Consider the following 26,709-nt stretch of genomic DNA (forward strand, 5'->3'; position numbering starts at 1 on the left):
TGAATCCCCATGGAACGGATTATTACGATTCAAAGGAACAATACATTGTATCATGCCTGTCTGTATCTACAAAACAGAGACATTAAAAATGGAAAAAGAAATGTACCCAGTTAAATAAGATATAATTATTGTTTCTTGCTCGTTAAACTCCCTCAACGGTACGCCAGCAAACGACAATAACATCATAGCAATTGCACTAACACACACACACACACACACACATACACACACGCGCGCACTCTAAAATAAAATAGATTAAAAGGCAAATAAATAAAAAAAGACGAATGCAGATGCAAAACGTAATGCACATGAAAAATAACAGCACAAAATAGAGCCAAAATATTGGGAAGAATAAAAGTGTTAAAGGTGATACCTGAAGGGCGAGGCACACAGTGAGACCCACGAGCCATAGGGCGATGATACCAAAAGGATAGAGGAGCAATGGGCGGCGTCCTACTCGCTCTACTACCAGTACCTGCCATGGAAAAGTCAGGGACGAATTAATGTTAAAGTATGCGCAGTGTTGTTGACGGTGTAACTTTATGATATTAAAAGCAGACACTCATGATGCTTTATAGGATATTTGTTTTGTCACCACACACTGCGTAACTTTTGTTTGTGTTTGTTTGTTTGCTTGTTTGTTTGTTTGTTTGTTTAGATCCATTTTCATAAAATTATGGTTTACGGCTTTCCGTTAGCATTCCGATGTAGACATGCAATGACAGAGTCGATACGATTATGCCCATGAAATAAAAGTGTGGCGAGCAAAGTACATACACCCCCCCATACAGACCGTGCACCACACATACACCGCATCCCTCACCCCCCCCCCCCCACACACACACACACCTTACTTATGCACACGAAAACTTGCGCTTATACACACAGCCACATACACAGGCACATGAAAAGAAACATACACCGTCACAAAGTTTCGTGATTACAGTATCAAGCATTGTCAATCTCGCATTGCCTAAACGATGGAAGAGGAACTCACAGATACTGTAGTCACGCACACGTTGAGGGCGCCAAACCCAACAGTAGCGTATGCGATTTCTTTCTCGCTCATCCCTGCGGCGTTATACAGCTCCCATGAGTAAAAGATAATCTGAAAATTTGAACAAAAAGAAATCACTGCATCGACTGTGCTCATTAAAATCATAATTCCGAACTTTACATAATCTTGTCCGTCTGAATGTTACTTGGACAGTTTCTCAATTTTTCTTCAAAGTTGGTGGAAGTGCAAAAGAAAGAAATACACGTGAAATTGTTTCTCTGCAAAATGTCTTTTATGACTATCTTTATATTTGGATTTGGTGGGCAGCTGTTGCTCTTCATTTTTTCGCTCCTTATTGTTGCTGGACGCGTTTTCTTACTCTCATATGTGTTGTTTTGGTTAGTTGTTGTGTTTTGTCTTCTTGGTGAGCCCTATAACTTGTTACATCACAGCTTCTCTTACAAATTGTGGTATAGATGGACACATTGTTTCTCGTCCGCACCAAAGAGTCCATAAAAAATGTATAACAAACGCATGTATCTAGTGCTTATTTGGTGTAGGAAATTTCAGTCATATCTCTCTAAAAATAAACCTCTTCATGTTATACTCTCTATGAATGAATAGTCCGTTGTAACCAAATTCTGGCTTCTGTTTGTTCTGGTCGACATCGTTCTAACAAGTTGTTCAAATTCTTGTACGTAATCTAGTATGTATAATGTTTCATTTCCTGTGCAATGTAGTTTAAAAGTTAAACATAATTATTTATTGCCAGTTACTATTCCCGTCTCGAATTTGACACGAGTTCGACATGGTGTCACACTGTAATAGGGTGTGAGCGTTGCAAGAAATTGCAAGCGCACCTTCCAATCAGTATACAATTGTATTTCAAATTTCCGTTGGAAAGCGCAAGCTTGCAATTGATTGCAAAACTTGCGATTGATTTGGGGGATTTGCAATTGATTGCAACTTTCTCGCAACACCTTCCTTTGATTGATCTGTGCTCACTGCATTGATGCCAGAAAGCTGTTGGCCGAGGTGGATGACCACGCAGATGAGCAGCGGCAGGAGCCAGGCGCGATCACGCAGACATATTAAATCGGAGACGCCCACGCGTTCGACCTCCGTCTCATTGCCGTGTTCGCGTTCCATCTCTAAAATCTCTTCCTGGATGTTGCCATTACCGCGGAGTTGCCGAAGAGCTGTCGGGTGGGTGAGACGAGAATGTAAGAAAGTCTCGATACAATGTAACAATAATTAATACAGTTTACCCAGTCAGCGTCTGAGTGCAAAACTGAATGAAAGTAATGGTGATACATAAAGAAAAGGCTGGCATGCACGCAAATTTTATTTTGAAAAAACCCAAAACAATCGCACGCACACACACACAAACACTGCAAAAAGTCCGGTGTTAAATAGTGAACACCGAGCTGTTGTTAAATTTTCGGTGCTCATTTATGGTGTTAAATTAACACCTCCGGGTGTCATTTCCAAATTTTAAACTGTTTTTTTGAAGAGTTTCTTAGTAACTGCACTTCTTGTTGATTTTTAATTTAAACAAGACGATCAAGAATTTTACATTAAAATACTAGATTTTTGAAAAAATGTGAAAATAAATTTACACCAAAGTAACACCAGCCTGTGTGGTCTCTTATTGAAGCTGGACGGGTGTTAAAGGACAAGTTCACCTTCATAAACATAAGGATTGAGAAAATGCAACAATATTAGTAGAACAGATCAGTGAAAGTTTGAGGAAAATTGGACAATCGATGCAAAAGTTATGAATTTTTAAAATTTTTGTGTTGGAACCGCTGGATGAGGAGACTACTACAGCTTGTGAGTCATATGCGTACAACAGTATAAAGAAAATATAAAAGAAAATTCAACATATTTTCACTTTTTTCGCAAAATAAAAGAGCAATTGACTTGCCTCTTTCTAAGGGCAGGGGGAATAATATTACCCATAACATGTATCGGTAACGAGTCAGGGGAATGTGTACTTTCTTCAAAAGATGGAATTTTGTGAAATTCTCTTTATATTTTCCTTATATTGTTGTACGCATGTGACATCTAAGTTATTCATACACTGCAGTAGTCTTCTCATCCAGCGGGTACTGCACAAAAACTTCAAAAAATCATAACTTTTGAACGGATTGTTTGATTTTCCTCAAACTTTCAATGATGTGTTCTACTGATATTGCTACATTCTCTCAATCCTTATGTTTATGAAGGTGAACTTGTCCTTTAAACCATTGATATTACTCTCTGAAAATTTTCACTCTAAAAAGAGTGAATACAAAAAAGAGTGAATTTCGAGTGAAATTGGAGTGAATTTTGAGTGAAAATGCTCATTTTCACGCATTTTGGAGTGACGTCAGGGATCACTCGAAGATTTTGGAGTGATCCCTGACGTCACTCCAAAATGAGTGAAAATAAGCATTTTCACTCAAAATTCACTCCAATTTCACTCGAAGTTCACTCTTTTTTGTATTCACTCTTTTTAGAGTGAAAATTTTCACTCGATTTTTTTTTAGAGATTAACACCAACAAATATCAAATCAACACCATGTGGTGTCATTTTTTGAATTAACACCAGTACAGTGTCAAAATAACACCAGGTACAGTGTCAAATTAACACCACGAAGTGTCAGGTGAACACTTTTCAACACCATCACAGTGCATTTTTAACACCTGTGGGTATGGTCCTTTATTGAAGTTTGATCGGTGTTAGATTTAACACCCGTGGTGTTAAATCTAACACCAATGTTTTTACAGTGAACGATTCTATAGGCCTAACAGCAAACCGTGTAAACAGTGTAAACGTTGGAAAATAGTACAGTGTATCACAAAACGTTGGTCAAAGCTTGTGCGTACCAAGTTACCGGTGGCGATGATTCTTATAACTAAAGTGTTACCCATATCATACCCATGAACATTTGATGTCTCACGAAAAGGCACCAAGAACTAGCCTCTTTCAAGGGCCCTCTGTAAGTAATCAGGTGCTAATTGCAAGAGTAGCTGAACAGAGGGTCTTTACGCCAGGCAGAGTCAAAGCCACCAGGGCGACAGACAAGCCCCTCAGATCCGGCTCTCGTCATTTTCAACTGTTTGCGCTCAGCTGCGTAAGAGGACCTTTGAAGAAGACCTAACCAATATGACAGAATTAAAAAAAAAGAAAAAAGACTCGTACCTTTTATTGCTTCATCCCGCTCATCCTTTACAATGAGCAGCCACCTTGGACTCTCTGGACAGAACGGCAGGACGATGAATTCTATGATGGATGTTACGACAGTCAGTGCTAGGACGGCGGACCACATGGCTTCGTCGTTGAAGGCAAAAAAGCCAAGGCACTGCCCGAGTCAAAAAAGAGATGTCGACATAATTATTTTATTCATATATAGACAATAAGAAATAATCTGGTGGGAAAGGAAACACAAAGACGAACACGAATAAGAAGACGACGACGACGAAAATCAAAGGGAAAGATTTTAATAACGAGGAGAGAGAAAAAAAGACTGAAAAATTCTTCGCACGGTCTGAAACAATCGCCAGTCTGCTTGCGACAACAAACATAAACATACACGTGCGCATGCACGCACACACACACACACAAACAAATATTCATGAACCTTGACCCCATGATGAAATAAACCGACACGTCACTAATGGGGACACTTATGAGCTGGCGTGATTATGTGGCAGAAGTCAACTTTGCTATCGTCTTAAGTAAAGCGGTGCATTTTTAAGGCAATGAAATAATGATTTTTAACTTACTGGCTTGACATGGATGATGGTGATGTTTGCCCTATCAATATAGTTTTAATAGAGGCTCTGCTGGGTTTACATTACCCAATGATAAGGTGAGGTTGAAATAGGAAATGCTAGTTTGATGTCATAATCAAATGTTCAATCATATTATATAATTTCTTTATTAACCTACTCAAGCAAGGCAGAATTACGCCCGCGAATGTCTATGGGGCGCCAAGTGTCGCATGATCTCTTTCGTTACGAAATCAGTCATTTGGTCATTTCGTCGTTTCGTAGACGAAATGATCATTAAATTTTCGTTACGAAATACATTGTATGGTCATTTTCTATCGAAATGATGTCATTTCGTCAACGAAATGACAATGCAGTGTATTTCCTAAAGAAACGAACATTTCGTAACGATTCGTGACGAAATGCAGTCATTTCGTAACCATTTTGGTGAACATTTGGTGAACGACATGAGCGTGGTACGGTGGGTTCGAGCCCATGCCAAGCCCGACACGTTTGCCCTTCAGCAAGGCACTTTATCCACATTGCTGCTCTCCACCCAGGAGTATAAATGGGTACCCGGTAGGATGAGAAAGCTTATGTTGGTTGATCAGCATGTGCGCGCCTGTAAAATGGCTGCGACTGGCTGGAATGCTCCCCAGGGAGTGGAGAGTGAGCACTGTTTAGTGCTGGTTGGAAATCATGTATCCAGTGACCGGGGTAATAATAGTCTGTAAAGCGCATTGAGACACTTAAGTGTGAAATGCGCTATATAAAAACCAGCTATTATTATTATTATTAACATTTCGAAATGCTTCTTGAGGAAATACAGTCATTATGCGACACTTGGCGCCCCATGAATATCTTACCAATCCTAGAAGAATGCCAACGGTGATCAAAAGCTGGTGTGAGACAGAGATGGCACCCCGAAGATTCAAGGGCGCGATCTCGGCAAGATACATCGGCACTATTGTGATTGATATACCTGAGGCAAGATGAGTGATGCAAAAGTGATGTCACTTGGCGTAAGAACATTAATTTGATAACTTTAAACATCAACTTGTTGTTTGTTTGCTTGGTTTTTTTTTTAATTGCAAATTAGTCGTGAACTAATAGCAACCAACATATCATATCAGTATAGAGCTTACATGACATTTAACCCTAACTAGGCCGGGCTATTTAGGTGGTTGATAGAGCCGGGGGGGGGGGGGGGGGGCTCCCAGGCCCCCCCCCCCCCCCCCCCCTCCAGATCTCGGCCGTCGACCGCGCGATCGCGACGAAAATTGGCACACACATTGCCTATGATGTAATCTAATATACCATGAAGTTAATTTTTAAAAAAATGATCATTTATGCTAAATTATGCTAATTTCTGCATGATAATGCATAAAATCAGACTATTTGGTATAAATCACAAAATAAAGCTCAAAACAGGCACATTTTTTGTGTAAATATTCTTTTTAGTGTCCTTAGCAAATGTAATGAAAAAAATTGTGATATCAGAAAAAATTCTTAAGTATTTTATTGTTTTTTTAAATTTCTTATGTATTTCTTTGTTTTTTCGACTTTATGTTTTTCATTGTTTTTTCGATGAAATTTGTCCGCGACATCGCTCCGAACAAGAAAATATGTTATTCATTGATTTTAATCAATAAAACACCAAAATAATCATGCTTTTATGAAATTTGCCAGTAAGCACAGTTTGCATTGTAATTGTACACGAATTAACGTTTTTGAGCAATTTTTGGTCTGACATGCATGTACATATTTATGCGTAACTTCGGAACCACGCGCCCGGGCGTCGCAAATGTGGTGTCAAAAGATGCGGGAGACTCGAAAGAAAAAAGTCATGAAACGTCGCGGCGATAGCTTTTTGCGATTGCGATACATCGCGCGGAACGTCGAGGGGGGGGGGGGGCTCGGAGGCCCCTAGTTAGGGTTAATCCCAGTTAACTGGCGAATTCAAACATGACTTTTCTGTAAAAAGAATATCATTCTCACTCTAACAAAGAAATCAATATCTTGAATATTGTAATAAACAAATCAACATGCATACAAACTACCACATACTGGGGGTTACAACATATAAAGTGTAAAATGCACTCTACTTGATATTCATTTCAATGATTAATCAGGGAATATTTTTTCCACATGATGCTGTGTTCTATATAAAATGCATTTACCGGTAGAACAGTCCTTGAATCAGACGAAACGTTTTGCAAATAAATGCTGAATACATCTAATGTATACTTTATCATTAATTCATATTCTTTAATATATCAAAATGAGGAGACTGAATACATAGTTGTATTCTTACCCACACTGAATCCTATGACGAATCGACCAATAATGAGCATTTCTGGTGAATTTGCAACATCGCAGCAGCCCATCAACACAGCTGCAACCACGGATATGAAGTTATTATATAACAGTCCACGATTCCTTCGGGATGAAAGAAAAAACCGTAATTGATTAAATCTATGACATGACAACCCCAAAAAAAATGTCTTACAGGCATTATATACTATTTGCAGATGAAACAAAAGCCCAGCTTTAGTGCTTCATAATGGTTCTTAAATGTGAGTTGGGGATAGAAACAGCCAGTGTATAAATGTTAATAAGTATAATAGATGATAAGCATTGTTAAATGTACAAAATGTGAACAAAAGTTATAATATAATGTTTCTAGAATATACCGTCTACAGTTATGGTTTATTGAGAACATTAATATAGTGATATCTCCTTATAATTTAGGCTTTATTGCGAAATGTTGTATGGTAGGATGTTTTGTAATACAAGTGACCTACAGCTACACATTTGCATCATACGTGATAATTCGAAGAAAAAAAAATATCTGCTTCCAATAATTATTGTACACAATACCTTTAATTTCAAATAAAGACACAAAGATTTAAAAACAAAAACACCATACCTTCCGAATTTGTCTGCCCAGTACCCACCAACCAGGGCACCAAGGGCGCCCCCTATACAATAGATTGAGACAGCTGCCGCCCATATCCACGTGATGGAGTCGTCGGACAGGAGCTCCCCCGATCGTTCGTAGTACGTCCGGTTGAAGAACTCTTTGATGAACTGCAACAAACAGCGTCACATTTTGGTATATACATACACACGCACATGAACATTTTAAATATAACAATATGCGCTTGCGTTTGGTGATACTGTCATGTGTCACAAAAATAAACGCCATTGCCTTACGGTGATAATACAAGATACGTTCAGACGGTTTAACCTCGAGGATAGCTATCTGCGAGGGTAAGTTCGTAGTTAAGCACCGTGTAGACGCACTCGTTGATAGCTAACTTAAAGTTAACTCGAAGAAAATCTATAGCTTTCCACATCTCAGGGTTAGCGCTCTATCAGCGACTCGGTGGGGGGGGGGGGGGGGGGATCGTGAGGAGAACTTGTTGATAGGAACATATAGATAAGCGTAGTTACAGGGGCCGGTGAGCCTATCCTCGAAAAAAGCTACCTTCGAGGATAAGCTTTGCTGTGTGAACGCGCGTCGTGGTTAGGGGGCCAGAGCATATCCTCGAAGATAATATAGCTATCTTCAAGGTTAAGGATCAGTGTCTGAACGTCACTATTGATTATAGTGTAATCATAATCATGATCTTAGCAAAATTTATGATCATGATAGCAACAACAAGGGCTTCATCAGTGATATTAGCGTTATGAATCTTTTTTTTTTTATTCCGAAAAAACCCACTTTATGTTCAAAATCGAATCCTACAAGCAAAGATTTATCACTGGAACTGCACAATTTGGCACTCGTTGATAGTCACGATAAATCATGTAGATGAGAAGTGGAGACACATATTCAAATAAAAACTGTCGTTACACTTTTCCTACATTTCCTGCATATTATATATTTTAAAGAATATGACTTCACCCTCCTTTCATCGAAATCTTTAAAAATCTTGCAACACGATAGCCACAACTGGTCGACTGTCTTGACTTTCCAGTAAGCCTCATATAGCATCATTCCTCCTCATTCTATGGTATGAATACATATTTGTCCCATAAGTATTTCCTTATACCTGATTTATCCCTGGGACCTAAGACTGAACAAGCTTGGTTTTAGGTATTAGACTCCATTATAACATTTCTTCATTTGAACATAGCCGAACAGTAATGTAAACAGACCTTTGTGTTTATATTGAGACAGTATAGGAACACATTTAGGTGAAGTTTCACCTAATTTATGTTTTGTTATTTGGTATTGTATAATTGTATTTTTTCTGTGCCAGTTTCATGAGAAATATGAAACTAAATTCAAATTAAAATTAAAAATAGTATTTTGGTCAACTTTTCTCACTCTAAGTTTGTTGTGTTTTCCATCTGAGTTACCATCTCATCTGAATTCACAATTTGAAGGCGCAAAATTTACTATAACAGTGTATTCAACAGTCTCGCAAACCCACCTAGTGATTGCTTCAGATTAGTTTCCTCATACTTCTTCCCATGCATTAGAGATCAGATGAGTAAAAGTGTACATGAAAACCAGAAATATTAAAAGCCAGTCGGTGGTATTAGTAGCAGTGATACTGAAGCATGATCATGAACGTAATGCTGTTCATGAATGTACCAAGTCTGTGCTTGAATAGCATGTTCACAATGGTTGTCTTTTGAGTCTTATCTCCTGTTTATTCCAAACAATACAACTTGGTGACTCAATGCCCTTTATTTATATATATATATATATATATATATATATATATATATATATATATGTATATGTATATATATATACAATTATATATATATATATATATATGTGTGTGTGTGTGTGTGTTAAATGTAAATTATGTTTTTAATAAGGCCTTTAAAAAGAGGAAGATTTGTAAGCGGTTACGTTCTACATGTATTAGGCCTATTTATTTTGATGGGTTGGGGAAAATCCAGTTTTGATACTTTATCTGCGATGTTTAAGCTGAAAATATCCTCCTTCAGATTTTGACCTTACCTATCGAATAATCTTATCATACTACTTGTAATAGGTTTCATGAGTCAGGGTCACATATCATCTTTCATTGTGTTTTACCATACTAATTGTCGACAAGAGGTTTTATTCCACCCGCATTCTTCTCCTGTTTATTCATACTCACTACGGAAGGTCCTGCAATGACGCCGATGTTGTATCCGAATTCCATTGATGAACCAGTACATACAGTGGCAGTGGATATCACGAGCCATAACGAGAGATTGCGCTATGTGGAAAAAGAAACAGAGAGATATTTTACTACATTGTATCATCTAGTAGCAGCAGAAGAAGTAGTACTAGTAGTAGCGGTAGTAGTAGAAGTAGTAGTAGTACTAGTAGTAGTAGTAAGTAGTAGAAGTAGTAGTAGTAGTAGTAGTAGTAGTAGTAGTAGTAGACGTAGTTGTAGTAGTAGCGGTAGTAGCAACTTATGCTTTCATATATCATAATACTTTTTATAATGATAATAATTATGATAATAATAATAATAATAATAACAATAACAACAACAAGAGTAATAATGATAATGATAATAGTAACAATAATAATACATTTTGTATTATTACTATTGCTATTATCATTATAATTACTACTATTACTATTATTATCATCATATCATTGCCATATGACTTTTCAAGAGAAATTGAGAAACTAGCAGTACTCTGGGAGCGCAAGCATTCACTAATAGCATCACTTATCCAAAAAGAACTGTTCACTCATCCTTTAAAAAAATAAAAGAAATGATAGTAATAAATGAATGAGAATCACTTGTTCCTTTGATAATAGCCACATTAGATCGATCGTATAAATTTCATCAAAATTAATTAATAATTTTTGGAATATTATATTCCTTTACAGACATTGAATTTTGTGCCAAGAAGACAGACAGATAAACAAACCCTTGGCAAAAAACATGACCTCCTCGGCAGATTAAATCCCATAGTTTTACTCAAGAACAACGCCCATCGATTTACCATAATTTGCACATCAACAGATAGAACCAATCTTCCCGTGCTATAAGAACCAGCATTCACACGAGATCACTATACCACTAACTACAGAAAAACAACACAGTCCAGAATCGTATACACTACATTTCCGCCTGATTCGAGATGAACCCCTTTAAAACTTAGGGTCAAGCGGGCAAAAGTTACGACAATCGCACTGTGCCTCTACCGTGAAATGTGATGTTAGAGGGGAAAGCAACTGAAATAATATTCTCATGATACTTAAATCTCACCAGAGCATTCGTCATTTCGTCAACAACTTCTACAATATGACTGGTGAAAGACAACTTTTACATAGGATGTGACTTTCAGGAAAATGTATTAGTAACTATTATGAATACAGCGTCATGTAAAGTCAGCAAGGAGTACATGGATAATGATACTGTACAGGGATATGCGAGTCAACACTGACTGGAATAATGCACCAAGGTGAAGGTGATATTCAATGGTAAAAGATATTTAACTCAGACGAACAGGATGGTGAAAATTTGATCATAGTCGAACCTGAATTACGAAAGTTGGGAAATTGTTCAGTTTCACATGTAGGCCTATTCATTTCACATTCTTTCATAGCATTCACATCCACATCCAAATTTTCAACATTATGAATAACAATGACGATTTGTGCAAGCAGGGAAAAAGGCATATTGATATCGTACAATGTTGTCATTGAATATAGAATAGTATTGGTCGCAACGATATTCTGCAAATAACTGGAGTGATGACGTCATAGACTCACAACTTTCATACTAATAGTTTCTGCTTCGCTACTTGATTCATGTCAACAAACAAAGAAATCCAGGTAAGATAATATATGCGTAGAGATTACTTGGAGACTTCCGGGACCATGACACTATTACCTTGTCCTGTGGCATGCTGCTACTATACCGTTTTGAGAAAACGGTGAAAATTTGAAATTCTACGAAGTTCTCCTTTTATTTTCAAGTCTGAGTTTGACGAAACCTCAGAGCTACCATTCTATTTTTGTGATTTTTATTCCATTCATCGCATCAGCCGCCTTATCACTAACCACGTCAGATATCCATAAAGGCCTGTTTCATCAAGATTGATTGGATGATTGATGTCATGTGATTAGAAATAATGTTAAGCTTGATGTGCTTAATAAATCAGTGCTTTAAATCAATCGTAAGTATTTTCGGACTTATGATCGAGATTCGCTGAGTTACGCTCAATAAATCGAGAGCTAGATCAATCGTAACAGGCCGGTGAGCAATCAAACTTGTTACATTTTATTGCCCCACTTTGCCCCTATCTCTCTAACTTTTTTTTTTCTCTCTCTCACATTTTTCTTTAATTAGTTGAATAGGCCTATACCGGTAGAAGGACAGGTCATGGCTGACTGTTCAAATTCAGTTTGACCCTCAGAAAAAAAAAGGTAATAATAATAACTTGTTGGTCTGCCGTGATCGAAAAGACACATCGCCAAATAGCGTATTGGCCATTGGCCTATAGTACTTTCATAACATTGAACACTAGCCACAGAAAGGGCTTCATACAAAATCAAAATTCAAAACACATTCGAATTTCATGCAGACCCTCACAAGATCTGTCGATTAAGACATTCATAATGCTTGCCAGGGTGTTGCCAGACATATATCATGGCAAAATCCAATGCATATTGGCTAAACAAATTCAAGATAGTGAAAATGTTGTGGCGGAAGGGGTGCTGAAGAATTCGTTAAAGGTCCCCCTGAGGACACAGTCATGTTCATAAAATTGGATACATGAGTAAACCGACCTATGAACCGCGACAATTATGATAAACATTTATTCCTATCTTCATGTTGGAACCCGTGCGCGAGAAGTAGTGGAATTTGGCTGCGTTCGAAAACCGGCCTATTAACTCACGAGATCATACAACAGCCATTAAAAAAACAACCTGGATATCACTGTGAACGTCTAACCCTGTAAAGAGAGAAAAAGAGTAATAATACAGAGGAGAGCAAGTTTTGCGAGAGAGGTCTCTGGGGATCTCCTTCGTGCTGGCCCGGTAAAGCTGAATATACGACATGTCAAAATGAAATACGACATTCAACAACTCCGTGAAATACGACGCCACACGAGTTCGCTATCTAGCTCAATGTCAGCCCACCTAGACGATACATTGTGACGTCATAGCTCGCTGTCGCGTATACTGATGCGTGAACTCTGAAGTGTCCGCGGTCTCCAGTGGGAGACAGAGACAGACCCTCGGAAGTATTGATGGCAGGATCTTCAATTTGCGCGAACAAAAGAAAAAAAACACATACATACAATATGAAGAGTTATATTACAAAATGAGCTCAGCGCCATTTTTAATCATTTCAAAATAAGTCCATCATCAGATAGAGCAAAACAAAACCAGTACTACCTCACTTGCAATATGCCAAGGAATATTTTAGAAGTTATGATTAAAAACAACTCGGATTTTCTTTTTATTTTCTCTGTTTTTAGCAGCTTTAATCTCAAGGCTCTCATCTAACAAAAAGGTGGTTAGCTCGTTTTGCGATAAAACCCTTCATTTATATCTCCAATGTCATATAACACTGCATACTATAGCTTCTCTTCTCTCAACTTTTGCTTATTCGGGTATCCCCTTCTTTGTCCCTTTATAGATTCGTGTCTGACTTGTTATATTCCCCTTGTGCTGTCCTCCTCGGCCAAATGACATTGGAAATATACCCGGAGTTCAAATTGTTTATCTGTAGGGCCTACGTGCTTTGTTCCTTCAGTTAAAGAATATGGGAGAATTGCAAGATGCCATATCGCCTATAAGAGGTCTTTATCCAAGTCAAGCGAATTGCATAATATCTCTAACGGTCTCCTCCACCTGTATACCTGTAGATACGATGAAATAATACAGTATGTACGTTTATCACACACGCAATTACATCGTTTTCCTTTGACTACTCTTGTTTATATTTTGATTAATTGAAAATTGCTGATTATGTCATGATTTCATTAAGTACAAGCGGAGAAATAAAACAAACTGAACTGAAGTAAACGTAATAACAAATCGATAGATGAACAGTACAGAGGACGGATAAGCTTAAGGGCTTTTTACACTTGTGTTTCTTAACCCCGGACTTTCTCTGACCCAGGACTATCGTTAGTCCCGTACCAATTTTTTCAGCTTTTTACACTCGCCAATTAGTCCCGTACTATCTCTTGTCCGGGGCTAAGGAGAAAACTGACCTTTTTACACTCGTATTTCTTAGCCCAGGACTTTCCAAACCACACGAATATTCATAATTACGCTGTGTACTGTACACGTACACGCACGCACCGGCAGCACTTGATGACCTCGTTTCTGATTGGTCAGTGAGGGTCGGACTTCGTCTCCGTCGCTTAGCCCAGGATTATTTTTTCGTTCTGTTTACACTCACTTGCTTGGCACCGCAATTGCGGTGCTAACCCCTGCTATTTTGCAGGGCCAGATAGTACCGTACTATCGGTGGGGCTAGCCCACTTTGGCAAAAACGAGTGTAAACAGAAAGTGGGCTAAGGATAGTCCCGTACCAACGGTGGGGCTAAGGCCCCCCCCCCCCCCCCCCCCCCCTTAGCCCCACCGTTGGTCCGGGGCTAAGCAAAATTTTACAAGTGTAAAAAGCCCTTTAGAAAGCAAAATGTAGGTATGAGCAATTAAACATCTTGGTATTATTTTAACGGAACAAAGATAAGGACATAACTTGGCAATTCTTCTGATGTATAAGTGCGTGACCAATAAGCCAGTTCGGAGATAGCTCATGTGCACATGGGTACAAATGACCTTTCATTTTTCTCAGTTGGTTAGGCACTTCACTCAATTTAAAGCGACATAATGCAACAGCTTGCCCAACATAACAATTTATGGAACTCGTATTGTAACAAAGAATGAACCTGTGTAGATGAAGTGACCAGAATGGTTCGTCAATCAACACCTTTGGAAGCATCTATTTCATTGTGCTGGTTTGAATACATATAGCAAATTTGTTCTATTAACAATTGCCAAATACCAGGCTTGCTGTCAGGTGGATGTACTGGCAGGCACCATTCATAAGGATTCCATGAATAATCATAGCATTACAGATGCTTATCTCACTGAAATTAAAAACCAACCCGTCTCTCGGTACAAATGACCTTTTTCTGCTCATGCTCAAACTGGAACCCCGAACTGGCTTATTAAAGGGACTGTACAGTACTGGTTTAGGTAGGGATTCATGTTTTGAACATTCCTAAGTGAGATAATGAAAAGCCTCTTATGAAATATGAAAGAGCATGTAATTTTAAGAAGGATTCAACATTTATTTGATGAAAATTGGTTTTCAAATGGCTGAGATATCCAAAAAAGTGCTAATAATAAAAGGCGACATGCCCCAACTTTATTAATATCTCTTTGTTTCACCTTGTTTTTGGATATCTCAGCCATTTCAAAACCGATTTTCATCCAATAAACTTTTGATACCCCTTAGAATTGCATGCTCTTTGACATCTCATAGAGTGGTTTCTGAATATCTCGCAAGACGTTAAAAGCTAAATCCTCACCTCGACCAGAACTGTACACACCCTTTAACTGGCACATCAATTCAAAATCGCTGGTGAGAAACAATTGCCTCGTGTGGAGGAAAATAGAAGGGCAAATAAATACGTGGGAAATTCTCAATAGGATCATTCTTCTGTCCTGCGAGAATTTTCTTCTTTACGCTGTCAATTGCTGATTTGCATACTGAATTTTGTTGACACAGAAATAGATAACATTATGTACTATCACAGAATTTGTATACTGGATTTTGTTGGCACAGAAATAGATAACATTATGTACTATCACGTAATTTGTATACTGGATTTTGTTGGCACAGAAATAAATAACATTATGTACTATCACGTAATTTGCATACTGAATTTTGTTGGCACAGAAATAGATAACATTATGTACTATCACGTAATTTGTATACTTGATTTTGTTGGCACAGAAATAGATAACATTGTGTACTATCACGGAATTTGTATACTGGATTTTGTTGACACAGAAATAGATAACACTATGTACTTAGGGTACATAAATATCATGGTGGATGCTTTTTTACAAACATATGAGGTGATGTTTTATTATCCGTGTCTCTTTATTAACAGCTGTCACGTGCGGTTGAAATTCACACTCCTTGTTGTTGACTGTGAGTTGTGGTTCTCGTTGATGCCATTCTGTAGGACTATGTACAGTTTTTTGCATGATCCCGTTATCCACAGAGCCCATCAAACACAGCCACTTTTCAGTGCAATGGAGTCCGTGAAAGCATAATATTACGGTAGATATAAACATGAGTGATTAAATCCCCCCAACGAAAGCCATGCTATAGCCACTAAATATTCCTGGTCTGACAAATCATATACAAAATTGGACTTTGTCCATTCAAGCAGCCTCATCAACTCTGTAGTGTCTATGATGGATTGATGTGTACTCCGCGGCTCACTGACATTTAATGCCCCCACCCCCATTAAAATAATAATAATGATAATAGTAATAATGTGTTCCAAAAACCCTGCATGGATGCGTATTGGCAATACTACACACAGGTTTGACTGCCTGGTGCTTAAACATGATGGTACATCAATGAGAAGGGAACAGTTCCCTGACCGATCCTTTAATTGGAGCCGCTGACAACTGCTTGTCATATCTGAAAATGAGAATAATAGGCCTACATTATCCAAAGATTGTGTGATACAGCCATCATTTTCTGTCTAAATCAATGTGGGTCATTTTCCATGAATATTTCTGATGATATTGAATACTCGTAATCATGTTTCAAATCTCAAATCTCTACCCATAACGTAATGAATAGGGAGCACTACCAGTCCTGCAAAACCTATAAAACGTAATAAAACACCAGATTACTAATTACCAATAATCTATTGCAAGTTACGTGCATCGTTCACAACAGTTCAATATATGAACTCCGCGAAACTTGCCTAACGTTTGCTTATAGGGTATGCTGTTTACCGGTCTGGAGAGCAGTAGTTTATTACCTACGTGACAGACGAACTTCAGAGAGAGTCGTCCAAATATTCTAAACACATCTAAAAATCATTTTACTAACTTCACTTCAATCGCCTTCATTCATATACGGATCCTACAGTTCCGTTTTTTACCTGGAACATTGTAACAATATCCACAAATATGTTTTAACATAATCTATATAGCTGACAGGACCGCGTCATAGTTTAACGTCGCTCGTCTATCCTTATAATGATTTCATCTTTCACGTTTACAACACAATGATGATGACAACATCCCTGTAACACATGAAAGACCTAGGCTTTGTTTTGTTTTGTATGTTTGTTTTTACATCGTAGATAAATTGTTGTCTGCAATACTAGGTGAACGAAGACGCTAAAGGTTCAAAACCACTAAATATGTACAATTTGGTGAAATACTTGTCGCAATAGTTTTACCAAAGAAAAAATAAAGCAACGACCGATTGTCATAAGTTTCGGGTAATAGTTACCGTTAGTACATTGCTAACTAGAACTGCCGAGAATTTGAACATCCAGTTATGATTCTTTCGGAAGTTATGCATTCATAAAGATGGTAAACCCGCCAAAAACAGCATGTCGCAAATTAATAGTTTTGCCGATATGTTACTATTATGCAAATGAAAGCATGATTTTTTTCATTAAAACTTGTTCTAAGGCAAATTAAGCCATTTGCCTACACGTTAGAATAAAAAGAAATATAATTGAAAACTATTCAGTTGAATTATTTTACAAGTCAAAATTGTCGCAAAGGCCTGTGAAACATACGTTACCATGATTTCAAGTTTTCCTTTAAAACATTCCCTGGGGTTGAAATTGTGAATTATCTGTCCTAAAAACTTAGAAAATGTCTCGTCCAATGCTGTAAACAATAGTTGTGCCACCTGGTTATCTGCTGCAGAGAAAAAGCTTCAAGCACTAACCTGTTTCAGACCGTATGGTTAAGAAATGAAACATACGTTACCACCGCTATGGAAAATTTAAAATGAAAATGTTACAAGGAAGATACCAAACATAGGCATACGGTACCCCAATCTCTCCACTGAGTTTTCAATTATGAGCCATTACTAATCGCTTGAAAAAGTCACATCGAAGGTCAGATTTAACTTACGTTACTGAAACATACGTTACCCCCGAAAAAATAATCTTAATTAGATTCACTAACATTGCAACCATTCATCGATAAAAAGTGCTATCTAGAACCATCTTACTCCATAGTTGCTTAGAAACAGTCCTTGCGATAAAATGGCGCATCACGTTGACGACTCACAGGGAATGGACTGCACAAGATCTGTCTCAGTATCTGAGCGAACGGTATACATATTTTCAAAGTCATGTTTAGCGTAATTAGATTCAAATATTGGTACACTTTTACTATAAGCAAGTACTTTGGTGTTTGTTATGTCGAGGAGAATAACAAGTTTACATCTCACTCAGATATCTATACAACATTAAGGTACCTAAACATAGGGCCAATGTTGTAACGTAGGTTTCACTTAAGGTAACGTAGGTTTCAATTTTACATCTGCATGTACACTGTCGTACTTTTCACCAAAGCTTTATCCTAAAAAAGACTAATATCCATAAATAAACAGATGAAAAACATATTTAACTTTTAGGCTTGAACTAACCATTCTTTTTGGCGATAGTCATTGTCAATGAGGCCCTGAATACCCTTGTAACGTAGGTTTCAATCACTCTATCAAAATCAATCCAATATGTATGTTAATGATATATGAATGATGAAAATAATGGTTTTCATTTTAATTATCATATCATTTACTTCAAAGTTATAGTGATTGTAGTCTACCAAATTCATTATGTGACACTTCATTCCTTGAAATTAGAGGTAACGTAGGTTACGTAATTATGTAAGAATATCTTATTACTGATTTGCAGTACGGATTTTCTTATTTCTCTGTGAAGGGAATCTTATCATTACTCCTTGGGTTCCAAGGAGTCAAAATGGGAAAATCAAGAGCCAAGATTCAGGCCGATTACTGAAAAAGGAAAAATGAAAAGATTGGAGAAGAAGCCTTCCTTACTCTCTTTAAAAAAAAATTGAGTGAAAATATTCACTCTTCATGGAGTGAATACAAAAAAGAGTGAATTTAGAGTAAAATTGGAATGAATTTTGAGTGAAAAAAAGTTCATTTTCACTCATTTTGGGGTGAGCTCAGGGATCACTCGAAGATTTAGGAGTGGTCCCTGAGGTCACTCTAAATTCACTCTTTTTTTATTCACCCCGTTAAGAGTGAATACTTTCGCTTGATTTTTATTTTAGAGAGAGTAAATCCGAGAAACAACGTGTAAAAAAGTATTACGTTCCTGAGGAAAATCTTAAGAGTTGGGAAAAACAAGAGCGCAGATCAAAAAATGAAAGAGTTAAAAAGCACAGAGCCTTCGGCAAGAAAATAAAAGAAGACTTAAACCGATCTCAGCAAAGGGAAGGTGATAATGTCGACTTGATTGACAAGGATTGACAAGGAAATTGATTCACAAATTTAAAAATTTGCTAATGATGTATACTTATGTATGCTTTACAATGAAAGGTACTGGATAAATGTGTTGGCTTGTAGATATCAAATTGAAAGGATGAAATGTATGTAAATTTCCTTGTTTATGCATCGAAAATCATTCATAAAAATTTCTACCCAATCTAAACTCTTCCGAGATATCAATGAAAATATGATGTTTAACCAAGAAAATAGAAGAAAGCGTCATACTAACGCTCTTATACCAAATTTTATATAATTTCACTCTAATAAAACTCGCCACTTTTGCATTATTCTCTCCTACACTGGCTTACCCACTATACCTTTTATTGAGAGTTGCCTTTTGCAGAAAAATACCAGATTGTGAGTTTACAGTTGTCTTTTACAATGATGTAATATACATTGAAGACATTTTATATGTCACCGAACTTTTATTCTATGTAATGGAAATAGAAGAATTGCAATTTGTTCTTCTAACATTTCTATGCCTTTTCCATTGCCTCTCCCCCCCCCCCCCAAAAAAAGAACAAAACAAGGGGGCATCCAAATTATGAAAGGTGCGCCTTTTTGTGTTTATCATTGCTGTCTTTATCGACTAGTGTGTCAGTTGTAGGTCAGTTATACTCTCAATCTAAAACCGTGAGAAAGCTGTCTATTTACGTGACCACTCTTAAATTGTTCATAATTCTGTATTTTTGTGACTATTACCAAAACCATGCATTATTGTTGCTTAAAACTTACCATGGCACATTATTGAATAATGTGCTAAGAAATCTGTATTGAATAATGTGCCAAGAAATCTGTACGTTTTAAGCAAGTCTAATGCATGGTTGGTTCATTAATGAAACTCGTGATAATCATGCATTATTAATCATAAAGCAGTGCTGGTGTTTGCATTTTAAACTTCATGGGCTCGCTGTGATTTATTTCACATTGTTCACTCTTATGCCTGATATACCTTATTGATGTAAACTTTGATATGCTAAACAGTTAAGTGCTGACCAGCTTGTGCACTCATACTGTGCAATGTTGTTTAGCGATGCATCATTCCTTTTTAATGCACTTTCCAATGCATCTCCACTTTCGAGTGATAAATATTTCAATCTGGAAACATTTGAAACATACGTTACAATTGTTTAAAAGTACACACTGATACATTTTAGGGGTTCTTGACAATGTCTTTAGTGACTCTTATATAAATGCATTCCTTTGGTTTTAAACAGGGCACTTCAACAGGTAATTTTGCAGTGAAACTCATAATATTCAGACACAATAAACTCTTGAAATTTAAATATCTTATTCCAATTTTTCATATTAGGCCAAATGTATGGTACATTATACTATAAGAACGATAACATCAGACGGCAATTAAATAAATCTGCTTCCAGAAGTACTGAAGGTCTTGCAACGCTGGTACTCTTGATATTTATTAGAACTCGTAAAATTTATCTTCTTTTTTAGTGTTTAATATATTTATGTAACATACGTGACTCATATGCGTAACAAACGTTACCAAGGTTTAAACAGTCACATTTTCATTTGTCATATGGTTACTGAGATTGTTTGAGAATATGTGTAGGACAAATCCATCTAAAATCATTTGGCAGTTTTCTGCAAGTTCTATGTGTACGAATAAAAAAAAATATAGGAAACAATCTAACATTACATAGTTAACAACCTCCATCATCTATCAATATCTTAATTCACGGTTACAGTAACTCATCAAATGAATGAAAAATATAGCAGGCACATTCATTCATTTCATTTATTTCATTCCTTCTTTCTTTTTTCGTCAATCATAACACGAAATGAATCAGAAGATATAACATAGGCATGTATTCGACTTTACATGGTAGATAATGTTTAACAAATATGAAATTATACATGCATATCGGCAAAATACAAAGTTATGTTTGGAGGGGAAAAAAAGAAAGAAAGAACTGAGAGGTTCACTGAAAAGCATGCTTGTAAATTGTGAACCACTCAAAGGATTCTTATGAATACATTGAACTTTTTTTTTACAAAGACAGGAGAGAACAAGACAGGACAGAACAAGACAGTAGAAACACAACGACTTTACATGACTTTACAGTAGGGTATACCATGACAGTAATAAAACACAAAAGAACAATGGAAAGAAAGGAGAGAAAGAAAAAGGAAGTGAAAGGAAAAGCCAACACGCTGAACATCGGGATCAGAAGATGGAATTGAGGTGCTGTACATCTGGATCAGAAGAGGGAATTGAGGTGTTTCAGCTCGATCAGCCGAACAAAGTTTATACTAATAAGATAATGTAAAAAATACACAATGATGAAATCAATGATTGACGATGAACCCTTAGGCTGTAAAGACCAGCTAGGTAATGAATCATATATAGCTCAATATGAGTTCAACAAAAAAATTTTTAACTTACGCTTAAACGAATTCAAGGATAAAGAATTTTTAATATCACAACTTAAAGAATTCCAAAATCTAGGGCTACTGTATATAAATGTATTTTGAGCCAATAACGTTCTCAGAAGGGGTAAATGAAACTCATTTGATCGCCTGGTGGGATAATTATGAAAAGATTGATTTCGTGGAAACATTGAATCAAAAATGCTAGGAAGTGCATTTGTGTTATAATTAAACATAAACTGACCCAGCTGAAAGAAAAACAAGTCTTTGATTTTTAAAATCTTATATCTAACAAATAATGGATCTGCATGGGAACATGGAGAAACGCCACAAATAATACGAAGTGCCTTTTTTTGTAATAACAATAATCTATCTAATAAAGTTTGATGGGCACTGCCCCATGCTAAAATTCTATAATTTAAATAAGGTAATATCAATGAAAAATACAACGTCAGCAAAGAAGACAACGGGATATGAGATTTAAGTCTATTAATAATACCAATATTACGCGAAATTATTTTACTAATATTAATAATATGAGGCTTCCACGAAAGTTTATCGTCTACTGTAATACCGAGAAACTTTGTATGTGATACACGCTCTAAATGAACGTCATCAAAGATGATATCTGTGCGTAAAACTTCTATAGACTTACTGAATAACATGTAGTTAGTTTTCTGAAGATTCAGTGATTGAAATAAGATTGGTCATATCTTCGAAACTATCCACCAATAGAAGGATAGTTGCATTGTCCATCCCTAAACAGAATGAATATGGTCAAAGAAAAATAAGCGCAGTAACGTAAGTTACAGTGGTGAAATTTTCATGTTCAGCTTCAAATTTCAGAACATAAAAAGTTTGCAACATTTGTTGCTCATTTTTGTTTAAGTTGAAATTCAGTGTATCCTCTAGCAATTTTTCGTTGTCGGAATGTTTTTGAGAAAACTTTATTTTTTCAAAATTTCAAAACCTGAATTGTACATTTTTAATGGTTTTGGCCCTAAAGACAGGCTAACCCGTCCAGTTGAACTGTGTGCTGTTAATAACGATGTGTGTTTATAATAAAATTGGAATTACAACAAATAATATTGATATTCGTGACCTGTAACACTTTAACAGAGTTCCTTGACAAGTTCTTGCAGTTCGCGTCTTAATTCTTATATTTATATTCCATTCCATACTCATAACTTCACTAGAAATCGTCATTCTTGGAAATGAATATATTATGTGGTGCAAGATACATTACTACCGTTAACATCTTCACTGTTCCTACACACCTCCTTGGTACAAATTGGGGAAAAAAGTGTAGTCAGAATAATAATCGGAGTCAATGTGTTACATGGTTGTTGAACTCACAATGTGACCTCACCTAATCATTTGGTGTGAGTATGCATCCATATACTCTATCTTCTCAACAGCATTTGAGGAAAGATCTGACCTATAGATTATCAGTGAAATTATCGTTAATGTCCAATCTGTATGTAATTCAGTGACACCAGGGAGGTGGAAGAGAGGCTCTCTCTAATAGCGCGGAGCAAGAGAGTGGCTATTGATGAATGACCTTAACCCATGTGCCTAAAAGGCCCTGTCCCACTTTTCCGGGTAAGCTATGCAGGCTCGTTGCGAGTAGGGATTTTCCAGTACGCAGGAGAATTTTCTGTGGGCGAACAAGGATGTTGGCGAGTTCCGTTGAGTCGTACTGCTAGAGGCGTGCTATTTACCTGCTACTTACGTGTATTCCCTGTGACCTGCGTGAGAGCTTTAAAACCGATCTATTTTCAGCTACGAGCGACACACGGGGGGTGCGAAGTACCTGCGTTACAGCTGCGAAGTACCTGCGTGGGAGTTGCCTGCGAGGTGCTGCCGCAAAGGGCCTCCTGCTGGTGTTCTGCATGTACTTCTGCGGGCAACCCCCCGCGACTCACCCGGAACGAGTTTTGAGCATGCTCAAGGCCCTGTCACACCGTGTCTGGGGAAGCCTTGCGGGTTGACTTGCGGGGGAAACTTTTTGCCACCCGGACCTCCCAGCAGTTGGTCGGCACCTGACAATACTAGTACCTAGTGCGTATCTCGCCCGTTGTTGCCCGGAGGTTTGCACGCAAGTCCGATTTACCCGCAGCCAAGTTTTGAGCGTGACCAAAACTTTTTTCCGGGTGAGTCGCGGGATTGTCCGCAGAGGTCCACGCAGAACGCCAGTAGGAGACCCTTATAGCGGCAGCACCTCGCAGGCAACTCCCACGCAGGTACTTCGCAGCTGTAATGACATTCTGTGGGACTTCTGCCATTTCTTCAGCATGTGCAGAGGAATTCCTTCACTGAGTTGTCAGCCCCCACGCGCCTGGCACGCAGGTCACACAGAAAACCCGCAAGCAGAACTTAAGTAAAACGCGTCCAACAAGTAAGACACGTGCAAAAAGGATTTGCGTGCGCATCTCCGGGCGACTACGGGTGAGAAACGTGCTAGGTATTGTCATCACGGGTCATCTGCGGGGACCTCCGAGTAGTAAAAATTGTTCTTCGCAAGTCGCACGCAAGGCTTGCCCGGAAAGGTGTGACACGGCCTTTACAGGAACTATGCAAAGCAAATGCGTGTTGACTGGTAATGGTATTGAGTCATAACACAGTGATTGTCACTTTAAAGGTACTAGCCCACATTTGCAAACCCACGAAAATCAAAACTGCATAAAACAGGTCCAATATGACTTCAAGTACAAGTTATAAGAGTAACATACCTCACCTGTTGCTCTTTGTCTATACCATTCGATAAAAGAGAGAAAATCATCGTTTTAAAATCAATTTTCAAACCGGGTCAACCCGACCCAAAATCGAATTACGAGCGCGGGCTAGCTACGTACTAACTGCATTGCACGTTGGGGCTGTGCCGTTTTCGCATTCAGATCGAGGAGTTGTACAAAACGGGTGCCGTTTCGGCGCTATATTTCCATAATTTTTCAACAAAAAGTACTAGGAATACTTACATGGGTCGATTAAACCTAAATGATTAATTTCGGCGACTGTTTGATGCATTTCATTGCTTATGATGCAGAAAATGTTGTCTTATAACGCGAATATCTTCAGCTCACCGATGCTCACTGAAACTCACAATCACTTGCACAGGCGCACAGCATGCATGCAGTGCAGTGCATTGAGAGCATGCGTAATGCGTACTAATGGATATATAGCAGCAAGTCTCTCCACTGTTGCACTAGGGCAGGCCGCTTATTACTCCTAAAAAAATGTAGAAAATTTTGCAGTTTCTAGATAAATGGGTGAGAAAAACCAAGTCGAAAAGATAATGTATTAATTGTCACTGTGTTTATGATAGAAATTTAACCGTGCTTTATTTGTGAAGTCGCCATGAATGTGGCAGTGATTTTTGCTCCCGCTCAGCTGCGAGGTAGCCGCCAGGACCGCGCCTTGCGGCGCGGTCTCCGGGGCTAGCTACTAGTACGTACATGTAACTTACACAATACCGTATCGCATCACGGCATGCAAGTAGTACGTACGTGGACCGGAGCTAGCGAGCGTTGTACGCATGCATACGGTGCATTTTCATTTATTTCTATGAAAGTAATGGACTAATTGGAACGAAATTTTGCACAGGTGTTACTGCAATTATACCCAAACTCCATGCTAACTATGAGACCAATTGCTGCAGGTTTACAAATGTGGGCTAGTACCTTTGATATGTGGCAAAATAAAGAATAGTTAGCCATGGAATCATGCAAGCTATGCTCACTCTAGAAATAGGGCAATGAAGCTGGAAAAGTGCATTCCTGTGCCTTTTGCGAGATATTACAGTAGGGCATACTTTACGTTTACAGCGATTGACAAAGTAATGATGTCATTGACATAATCTTGATTCGGAAAGTTTTTGTGAGAGTATTCAAGAAATCTGAAGACAAGTAGAAAAAAAAAGCAATATGAAAATGTAATGGACTATGACAACGTATTTAGGGCTACATATTCATTTGGTCACATTAAAGTGATGTTGAGGGTGTATCATTACAAATAAGCACAGATCAACCAGCATTTGCATTGCATATCGGTTCTTTAACCCCAGACGCCCATTTAGTGGAAAGCATATAAACATAAGACACATTTACCCGATAATCAGTCCCTCCTCCCTGCTGAGAACTCTGGATTTGTGCAAGGAGGTCTCTTTCCACCTCCCTGGTTGGTGGCTGAGTCTCCTCGGCTTCCACTTGCTGGTAACGTGCCATGATCAGCGGACGCTTTCAATCAGAGGAGAACGTTCCGACTTCACCCTTCCCCTTCACCGCCTACCGGTCGATCACCACTTCCGACCCGCAGCTAGTCTGTGTACAAGCAGGGAGGTGGTACAAGCTCCCTGGTACAAGCAAGCTCACCCTGTAACTCCTTGGTAAAAAGCTTTCGTTCATCAGCTCCGTTGTGATTCGAGAAAGTCAGGGTTATCAATGTAATCCCAACGGGCATGATCGCCCCATGGAGCCGCCAGTCGTAGCTCGATGTTGGCACGTTCCATTTTCCAAAAAAAAAAGAAAAAAAAAAGCTTCTTCCCTCACGCGTTTGATTGGTTTATTATGCACTTAAATCCATAATAGATTATAACCATGATTCATAAACATCCTAATCATGATTGTCTTGCGTGATCGATGCGTGGAACCATGGAGCTGTAAAAAAGTTCTGGCTTCCTGGTTGAACTATACCTCCCAGAGAATACTACACAAAGTGCAACACTAAAAGTTATCAAACTTTTTGGGGGCGAGGAGCTCTGTCACACCACCGTTCATCTCCGTTCGCCCCTTGCGATCGCGATGCGGATATGTGTGTAAGAGCAAGAGCAAATGCTCGTTAATGCAGTAGTGTGTCACAAAATAGTGATCGGCTTTTCGTAATGCCTTGCAGGTAAAACGATGTCCTCCCTTCACAACTACCAATTGTGTACATTTGTTATGCTTAACCTTGTTGTGTTTGTTGAGCTGTGAAAGTCTCATAGTTATTTGATCCAACCCGTGGATATGTCCGGCGTTCTCTGTTGTAAAAACTCTCTAGAGGTCATCCTGC

General features: G+C 38.1%; 1 protein-coding gene across 1 annotated transcript in view; it reads right to left on the reverse strand.

The window, feature by feature from the left end:
- Nucleotides 1-25,883, reverse strand: part of LOC139723832 (solute carrier family 2, facilitated glucose transporter member 5-like) — a 28,023-nt gene extending 2,140 nt beyond the window's left edge. The window contains exons 1-9 of the mRNA XM_071635038.1: nucleotides 25,767-25,883; nucleotides 9,880-9,981; nucleotides 7,683-7,843; nucleotides 7,068-7,192; nucleotides 5,620-5,735; nucleotides 4,185-4,344; nucleotides 2,003-2,196; nucleotides 998-1,108; nucleotides 374-475 (exon numbers count right to left, since the gene is read on the reverse strand). Coding sequence (XP_071491139.1) covers nucleotides 374-475; nucleotides 998-1,108; nucleotides 2,003-2,196; nucleotides 4,185-4,344; nucleotides 5,620-5,735; nucleotides 7,068-7,192; nucleotides 7,683-7,843; nucleotides 9,880-9,981; nucleotides 25,767-25,883 — 1,188 coding nt within the window. The remainder of the gene's footprint in view (nucleotides 1-373; nucleotides 476-997; nucleotides 1,109-2,002; nucleotides 2,197-4,184; nucleotides 4,345-5,619; nucleotides 5,736-7,067; nucleotides 7,193-7,682; nucleotides 7,844-9,879; nucleotides 9,982-25,766) is intronic.
- Nucleotides 25,884-26,709: the final 826 nt, after the last annotated feature.

This window comes from Diadema antillarum, unplaced genomic scaffold (genome assembly GCF_040938485.1).
Source record: "Diadema antillarum isolate AM-2024a unplaced genomic scaffold, OU_Dant_1.0 scf00000201, whole genome shotgun sequence".
Classification (NCBI taxonomy): Eukaryota; Metazoa; Echinodermata; class Echinoidea; order Diadematoida; family Diadematidae; genus Diadema; species Diadema antillarum.